The 8,956-nt window shown below is 37.9% G+C and overlaps 2 protein-coding genes across 4 annotated transcripts in view; one reads left to right on the top strand and one right to left on the bottom strand.

Moving 5' to 3' along the window:
• LOC114427838 (uncharacterized) overlaps positions 1 to 95 on the top strand; it is a 1,166-nt gene extending 1,071 nt beyond the window's left edge. Inside the window, exon 5 of the mRNA XM_028396078.1 lies at positions 3 to 95. Within this exon, the coding sequence (XP_028251879.1) occupies positions 3 to 95 (93 nt within the window). The remainder of the gene's footprint in view (positions 1 to 2) is intronic.
• Positions 96 to 1,071: 976 nt separating this feature from the next.
• LOC114439177 (uncharacterized) lies at positions 1,072 to 8,641 on the bottom strand. 3 transcript variants are annotated; one of them, XM_028410984.1, is made up of 10 exons: positions 8,591 to 8,641; positions 7,081 to 7,371; positions 6,929 to 6,967; positions 6,807 to 6,851; positions 6,533 to 6,711; positions 6,253 to 6,349; positions 5,389 to 5,736; positions 5,030 to 5,180; positions 4,559 to 4,686; positions 1,072 to 4,189 (listed from the first exon to the last, which is right to left on the bottom strand). In XM_028410984.1, the coding sequence occupies exons 1-10, from the start codon at positions 8,627 to 8,629 to the stop codon at positions 3,848 to 3,850; spliced, it is 1,659 nt and encodes a 552-aa protein (XP_028266785.1). In that variant the 5' UTR covers positions 8,630 to 8,641; the 3' UTR covers positions 1,072 to 3,847. The 3 variants fall into 3 exon arrangements, with proteins under 3 accessions (XP_028266785.1, XP_028266802.1, XP_028266794.1); XM_028411001.1 differs by lacking the exon at positions 8,591 to 8,641 and adding an exon at positions 7,993 to 8,129; XM_028410993.1 differs by lacking the exon at positions 8,591 to 8,641 and adding an exon at positions 7,789 to 7,975.
• Positions 8,642 to 8,956: the final 315 nt, after the last annotated feature.

Raw genomic sequence — 8,956 nt, forward strand, 5'->3', positions numbered from 1 at the left:
AGCACAGCTGTCCTCTGACTGACACAGCCTACATTTGGTACTTCAACAGTCTACCTCTGAACCTGTCACGCAGCCAAAACAACACCTGCTTCTAGATCCAGTCAGCAGCCAGCATGCAGGAAGATACTACTGTTCAGTCAGAAAAGGCACCAAAACCATCAGAGCCAGTGAAAAGACTCTCACTGTTCAAAGTATCACAGGCAAATGGGAAGCAGCAGCAGCAGCAGGAGTTTCTGCAGCTCTCCTGGCTTTAATACTTGTCATGGTGTTCCTGTGGATCAGGTCAGTAACACTGTTCTTTGATTTAGGTCAGTGACAGCATCAACCATTTTTTTTTATATTCACTCTTTTCACTAACTAGAAAAACCAGCTCTCCAGACAGGCTCCTACAAACACAACTTTTGACAACTTGGTGCAGGTAAGTAATCAGTTTATGTATGTTTTCTCAACAATCCCAACAATACTTGGCATTTTTTAAAAGTGGTGTTTTTCTTGTATTTTTGACATTAACTTCTGGTCCCAAGTATGATGTCATCGCAGCGCAACCAGCAGAGGAGAAACTTCACTACAGTGATGTCCACTTCTCAAAGAACAACCCGGATCCTCCGTACTCCAAAATAAAGAGCAGGTCCCTTATGCTGAGGTGAACTTTAGAACCAACACAACCCCTGCGTAGGCACACCAGGGTATCACAGTCACAAGCTCACATGGTAACAAAACACAGGAAATAAAAGTTGTTCGTTCTATATTTGAAACGATTGACCACCAGAGCCTCATCCTACAACTAGATAACCACAACCTTTTTCTTGCAAATACACTCTCAAAACAGATGTGTTAAAAATAACATATCATGTGTTAAAAATTAACACATCAGCGTGTCTAGTTAAGGACAACACATTTTGTGTTGCTTTTAACATAATCAGTGTGTAAGCACATCTAACACACATTGTGAGTTAAATATGTCAACACAAAGATGTGTTAAAAATAACACAAAGATGTGCTATTTATACAAAATTCGTTTTACTTTCTAATACAGAATTTATATGCTCAAAACCCACTAGAACACTCAAATTTGCATTGAATTCAAGTGACCTTTATTCAAAATAATTCTGTCACTGCAAAAAAACATGAAATATAATTTCATGGCAAACATTAACATACATCAACATTAAACAAACAATGGGATGACCTGTAAATGATCACTGCAGGGACATCAGGTTACACCATCATAAACTGCATGACCACATAACAGGCAGTACCATTAACTATCCTCTCCCAAATTTTGCAAGTAAGTAACTGGCTCAGGTGTGTCACAGGTAAAGCAGTTAACAGTAATGCAAATTTAGACAATCAATTTGTATCTGGGATTAATATATAGTGCATTTCCACTGAAAGATGACAGCAAGTCTAGGGGTCTGATGTCTGCTATATCGTTTACATTTATCATTTCATACTCATCAGTCCGCTCCACAACATATGAAAATAGATGGTCATCAAAATATTTAACAGTTAAAATTTTGAGAAAAATTAGCACCTCTTCCTTTTCACAATTGGGAACCATATGTAAAATCTCTCCAAACAGACGCTCCTCTCTTGCATCACAGTTTAAAGCAAGAACACAACCCATTTTATATGTCTGACCATGCCAACAGATAGAGTGAGCCACATGAATTTTGTTGCAAGTGCCAATATCATACCCATGTTGTTTCAGATTTTCAATTAACAGATTACTTTTTTCCAAAGATCCAACCATCACTGGAAAGCCGCTTGGTACAGTCATTTTTTTCATCAGTGGATCACTAAATTTCCAATTATACATACTTTGAACTTGATTCTTGTAAGCCAAAGTCTTAGAAATATTTATGAAATTACACACAACATGAGCATGCCTTTTCAGGGGACCATGCTTACTCTCAAATCTCATACACCATAACTTTAAAAGTGGGCCAAACTTTATCATCATGCGCCAATAGTGAGTCATAAAATGATGTTTTGGAGTGAGTGGTCTGTCTGGATAAAGAATCTTGAACAAATTATGGTGATCTATAACCAACTGCTTTAAAAAGACAGAAAGTCCAATGCTGACAACTGGAGCAAATACTATGCTACAGATTTCTCTGAGGAGAAGGAACAATTTCCAGTGTTGATCATGTTCATTAACAAAATCTCCAATTAGGAAGGGTAAAAACAGCAAAAGGCACCACATCTGACTGGCTGTTTGTCTTATAGGATTATCTGAGGTTCTCAAATTAAGAATGACACTTGGTTTGTTTTTTTCATTTGCAAAACCGTAATCAAAGCTTACCAATCTGTCATTAAACTGCTCTAATGTGAAAAACTTTTCATTATAGATGAAATGTTTTAACATCAGTTTCACTTCAACCAAGGCAACACCCTCTAAAATGTCATGCATAATGTCAGGACAAGAATTTTCAGTTACATGAAAGTAATTCAGTGAGTTTAAACAGGAATCCTCTTTTATACCTGTTAAAGATGGATTGTTATGCACAACATGTTCTTTATAGTTTTCTTTGTTACGAAATTCCTGGTGATCATCATCAAACACACACTGGGCAGCTTGTTTGTCAGTTAGACAAAAATGGCAAAATCTGTTTGCTGAAAAGCTTTCTAAAAACCCTCCAAGTGAATGGCAGGCAAGATTATCAGCAGTCAAAAGGCAGACAGTACCATGAAGGAGAGAAATCTGACCCTCAATTTCAACTTTTATCCCATCTGTTTCAAGACCTTGAATGTCATCCAACAAAGGTGCTAATATTTTGTGAAAGCCATACAGCTCCCTGTCTATGGAATTGAAAAGTAGACAGAGGTGAATGTTTGCAAGGGAGGAGTTAAATTCCACAGGCAAGTTTCTCAAGCAAAAGTAAACAGCTCCCATTTTATGAACTTTAGTTTTTGACCCCAAGGGATTAGTCGTTTCCAAATCATCGAAATATAGTTGGATTTGTAGGGCATTGGGATACCTGCTGTATAATTTATGACTTGCAAACTGTGTGCCATCACAATAATCATGCATTTTACCATCAACACTTTTGTTCGATTGCTTATAGAGTTTTTGCATCTTTTCACTACCAAAGAGAAACTTTATGGTATCGATAATTGAGATATACTGACAAGTATCTGCAGCCAGTACTTGAGTCAATTTTCCATGCTTTCTTGCTGTGTCACCTCTGTATCCTAAGAACATTTCTTTAGGTTTGACAAGGGAGTGTTTTTCAGAAAAATATTTGCACATTTTATAGGGCGTATCTACCTCTGAAAACATATTTCGTGCATTTTCAAAGTCCTGCATTAAAGATTGGACAGCTTCATCATTTGATATATTGTAGCTATTAATCACAGAGGCAGTTTTCTCCTTTAAAGAGTCCAATGTCTTCTCCAGTAGCTCTTTAGTGCACATAATGCTTTTCTGTACATCAGTTAAGGTGGAATTTGATGAGGAATAGATTTTGGCTACATACGATGCTGCACAGTCACGGTGGTCTGAAACAGGAAGATCCATAGGAGTGTCCAAAACAGTGTCCAAATTAGATTCAGAAGTATCCATAGCATGGGAGCAAGATGGCACAGAAACATCCTCTGACATACATACATCACTGAAACGGCCTTGATCAAAATCTTGTGGGTTAGCAACTGAAATGTGTTCCCTATTGAGATGTCTGGTATACGAATTGAAGTTATGGTATGTTCTTTGACAGTGGTTTTGACTACATACAATTGTATAGTCCTGTCCATCAGAAATTGCATGAACTTGCCTAAGATGTCTGATTAGTGTCCTTACGCTGTTTGAAATTGACTTCTGGCACTTGGGACACGTGTACATGTTAACTTATACCAATGCCTGAAGCTTGGCAATTAACTCCAAAACCTTTGACCTCTTTGCACCTGAGATTGGCATGTCATAAACATGCTCAAAAAAAGAATACACTGACTCAAGTTGGACAGGATAGGCTACGTTGCAAACCCACAACATTTTGAACAGCTTGTCCAGGGCGCATGTCAACCCTTCATCTTGAAGTGGAATGGCGACTTTGTCATTCCTTGCCACAATTATGTACTGAGCTGTTGTACTGGGATGTCCTATACACACAAGCTTGGGCTGGTGGACTCCTGCTGCTCCGGCTGCGGCTTCTAACGATCCTTGTAGAAGGCTGGGGATACTCGTTCCAGTCTGAGAAAACACAAATGTCAAATTTTATTTTAAAAACATAGTAAAGTAGTAGTGTGTAAATAATTATTTATTCTGGCAGGTTCATCAAAAAGTGTTATGTCTTGAAAACTAATATGTAATTAGTAATTTATTCACTTATGTATTTATTTATGAATCCATCCAACCATCAAGCATTTCATGTCACACATTACACCACCAAAGTAGATACTCAGCCAGTTATATTTTGTAATTTATATTCAAATAGTTAAAAGGTTAAGTTGAACTAAAACATGACTGAATCATGTGATGTTACATTTATATTATGTGTGAACGATGATGACAGAAATAGTCATATTGCAGGACCATAGAAGAAAAAGACAGTCTTCCTACCGGTTTCACTTCCAAGATGTAGGACAGGGCTGATTTGACACTGCATTTTGTCCATCCTTTGCTCCTCCCTGATGCAGTCGGAGGTAGATAACGGGTGAGTAACTTTAGGGCTCTGAAACAACGTGACTCTGCAAAGAACAGACAGACATACGGTAATTAGTACTTCCAACTCTGAGATAAGCTGTCAATCAAACTGCCATAACAGAATAAACAGTGTCCACAAGGCTGTGCTGGGTGAATTCAGACCCAACAGTCAAAAATAATTACAATTTGTTTTTTGATTTTTTCAATACAGTTCAGCCCCAATGGGGATGTGAATTAAAACACAATTTAATATTGTTTAGTATGGTCATGAAGCCCTAGAATGTGTTTTTTACCGTGTCTGGATAAAAAGACATGGCCTAGTGCCAACCAAACACAAACAATAGATTGACATTGTATCTGTTATACATGGAGGGTACCTGAACTTACCATCAATCTCCTCACCAACTGACGGCTCACTAGGGTCATTTTCATTTTCAAGTGTAGCCACTTTCAGGAGTTTCGGAACAATATGCCCTTCCCATTTCCGGAGGAAGAGGTCTTCCTTGCCCGGAAACATTCTCGCAAACTCTGCATCAATCTGAAGAGTAGCAATTTATACTAGCTTATATTCACAAATACTGATTAACCTTTCCTAGGCTATGGCAACAGATTGTAATTCTTGAACTAAGGTGGTGTTCCCTTCTCATTTTAAAACGAGATAATCATTAAACCATACATAAATGTATTTATGTCTATTTTTTCAGATTCTTAATGTTTATCTACAATACAGTATGCTGAATACTTACCAAATATGGCATGTCTACAAAGCGAGGGTACTCCTGGAGAATCTCTTCTACTGTTGGTGACTGGCTTGAGATCCAGAACCTGCGGTTGTTAAAGGTTTTCTGCATGCCCATTTTGATAGATGTGAGGTTCTCAGGAGATGGTCTGATCCTTTTGGTAGCTGTTATCCAATCCTTGGCGGACTCTTCTTCCCCTTCTGAAATTGCTTGTAATGTTATAGCTACTCCAGAAGCCTCACTGGACTTTCCGCGTTTGCGATAGCGTCTCTGATCTTCATGAAGGTTTCTCCGCAGGTTCCTCAGTTTCAACTCAATGAATCCACAGTGGGACACTGGATCATAAAAGTGCTCCTGGAACACATTTAAGCAAAGGAAATAGTTTTTATAAACGGCATTTTCACCATTTTTATGTGAGTATCATGCTATTGCTTTTATTATGAGCTCATTTCAGACAATGTTTTCTGTACCTATTATATCAATTGACTAATTTATTGATGTTGAACACTACTAAATTTGTTTGTTCAACTTAATTTCTCCACGGCAATTAATAAAGTTAATCTTAATCTTAAAAATGTGCAAAAACATACATTCACAAACATTAATATCTCAAAGTGCATTTCATTTTAACTCACTTGATTTTCAGTGCAACTGAAATATCAAATATCAAGGAAGAAAAAATAAGATGAGGAAAACACAATAAAATTAATACTAATAGCTCTATAATAATAATCTCTATTACCTCAAAAACTGAGATACCTAACCTTAACTTATCTTTAACAATAGATTTATAACAAGTCGTACAGTAAGCTTAACTAAATATTGCTATGCAAAATTGTAATCAACTGAATGACATTTGTTCACACTTACAAATCCTTCATTCGCCTCTTGTATCTTGATCTTTAATGATGGGAAGATTGTTGTTATGCTTTTAGCCAACATCAGTTTGTCAGCATTGGAGGGGTAACTGAAAGCAAAATAGAAGATTTTGAGCCCAGAAAAAAATTTAAAATGCAATAGTGTAATAAAGATTACATCAAATTTTAGTATTATGTTATGAGATAAGATAAGATAATCCTTTATTATGTTTCATTTTGGAGCACATGTACTATAAAAAATGATGGTCTAGATGAATGATCAATCAACTCACAATCCCCGTCGCTCAACCAGATCGCTGACACCTGTTCTCACAAGGAGTTTTCTGGATGCCAGAGAGAGCGTTCCAGATTTTTCATATTCGGCAAGTACACTTGGGGCTTTGTTATTAATTAGCACCACCAGATTGGCTGCATCAAATCTGTGCACGCCATCATTTTCTCCTTGGCATTTCTGTGAAAGCAGATTACAACACACATATTGCATTATACACACCCTCTTCCATATATAATAAAACAACATCTGTAACCAATAGATATTGTAAATACCTCCAGTGGACCACTCTGACAAGCTTCACTAGCACTAGGTTCAGTCTTTAAAAGAAATAAATGTCAATGCTAATTGTGAAGATTGTGTGACTGTAAACACTCATTATCATAATGACACGTACCTCCCATTGACCGCCTGCACCTTCAGTGTGTGGTTGAGCCTTAAAGAGAAGATGATGTTATTAACTGACCTAGAGGGGCCGAGTTTATAAAGAATGTGCACAGGTTCAGGTTGGTTTTGTGCCATTTTTGGAAATAGAGTAACAAAGTGTACCTGATTTTGATTTGCCTCCACACATTCAACTTGGGTCCCTTGTGTTGATAGAAAGATGTGATATCTATCCAAATCCTTCAGTTCCTCCTCATTCATGTCAACATCAATGTATTCCATGAAATCAGTATTATACTTTAACAACCTGTCAAGCACACAGCCAGTTTGCTGGGCTAGGCTTTGATCAATGAGATCCTTGGCACTGTTAACATGGAAAATGTTTTTAGCAACTTCTGTCTTATCTTTAAAAGTGGTTACAAGGACTTTGCTGGGTTGCAGGTTATCCTGTGTGTTCTGGAAGAGGAAGACATAGTTACAATAAGATAATCTGAACTATCAACACAGCATACAGACATAAAAGAATGATGATGCAACTGGGACACTTTTTTCTATAAAATAAATGTCAGAAACACAAATAAGTATATCAAATTACTTATTTACACAATATTATTACTTGATTTCTTATTGTCACTATATAAATCAATTTTCAGAAGTGTCTAAAATGTCTAAATGTTTGTCACTGAAATATTTGTGTGGCAAAAGAGCGCTGTTTACTGTGAGCGTCTGAGAGTAATAACTCTCCTGTTCACCCGGAACGTCTTCGACGTAACTTCCGGGTTAGCGTAACAAAACACAGTAACGCTAATAAGTCAAATAAACGTTTCCAGTAAGAAATAAGAGTGTATAATAGGGGTATACAAAACAACGCACATTCCGACTAAGATAACGGTCCGCTATGCCCCATTATTGCATTCAGAGCCGCTTTTCAGACGTGTCGACGATCCAGCTAGTCAGGGGAGCTACTCCTCGTCTTCAGAAGACATCTTTGATACACTATGTCAGAGCACAAAGGCTCTACAATTGGATATTTGAGCCCCTTGTGATATCGCTCGATAGTTTTGATTGGACACTGACCTGCCCATAGAACAGCCCATTTACAACGCACAAGCCTGAAGTGTCCTCTTTTCGAGGAAAAAAACAGAACGCCTCTAGCCATTACCATTCCTGAGATATGAGCGACTTTGTAAGACATACGCTCTCATGTCTTATACGACATGGTCGACTCCCCCCCCCCCCACACACCACCGCTCTCCCCAACACCGCGGCGGAGAGAGCTCGCGCTAACAGAAGGGAGATAACCAGACCCAATTCAAAAACGAAGCGCCGTTAAAAACACACACCACCACCAGTCCCAATTTAATGTTAGCTATCCCCACCGCGGTGTCGGGATTAATCGTTAATATCCACCGGGTTTCATGCCGTGTTCAAACGAGCGACTATATAAAGTTCAAGTCGAATTTATGTTGTGTAATTTCGTTAATATGGTATAACACCACAACAGAAGTCTGTCTTGTGCTAGCTAGCTTGAAAGCAGTCCTGCTGAACAAAACGTAAACTGTATCATGAATTCCCTTAAAATGCGATTTAGTTGGTGGATTATTTACATTCCAAATTTACCCTGACACATTACAGTTGGATGATATATTAAGTTAATATATTAATGAATACTTACCGATTGGTAGTGGTGCAGACCAAGCGAGGCACCCTCCATCTTCTCTGTGGCGCATAGGCCAAATGATTAAAAAAGGATGCCCCCTTCCCGCCTAAACCTGCTACTGCACGGGTTTACCTGGGCTGAAGCACAGGGGTCTTCTAGATTAACTGTAACTAAAGGTCAAATCAATTTAAAATCCGTCATGTAAAATAACACAGACTGTGTTAAACTGCCCATTATAGTAAGTGTGTTAATAATTTTAGGCTTCTTAACACTTTTTGTGTTGAAATCAACACAAAAAGTGTTAAACATGTGACAACACATTTTTTGTGTTATTTTTTAACACATCCTTTCTGAGAGTGTAGCTCAGTCACAGCTACACAT

The sequence above is a fragment of the Parambassis ranga genome, chromosome 1 (assembly GCF_900634625.1).
Source record: "Parambassis ranga chromosome 1, fParRan2.1, whole genome shotgun sequence".
Lineage (NCBI taxonomy): Eukaryota > Metazoa > Chordata > Actinopteri > Ambassidae > Parambassis > Parambassis ranga.

What these genes read in the sequence shown, in the direction of transcription:
- LOC114439177 (XM_028410984.1), bottom strand. Translation starts at nt 8,629, where the DNA reads ATGGAGGGTGCCTCGCTTGGTCTGCACCACTACCAATCG. An exon ending in AAGAGGCGAATGAAGGATTT is followed by an intron (nt 5,737 to 6,252) that starts GTAAGTGTGAAC and finishes AATGTGTTCCAG; the next exon opens with GAGCACTTTTATGATCCAGT. An exon ending in ACATCTTGGAAGTGAAACCG is followed by an intron (nt 4,190 to 4,558) that starts GTAGGAAGACTG and finishes GTGTTTTCTCAG; the next exon opens with ACTGGAACGAGTATCCCCAG.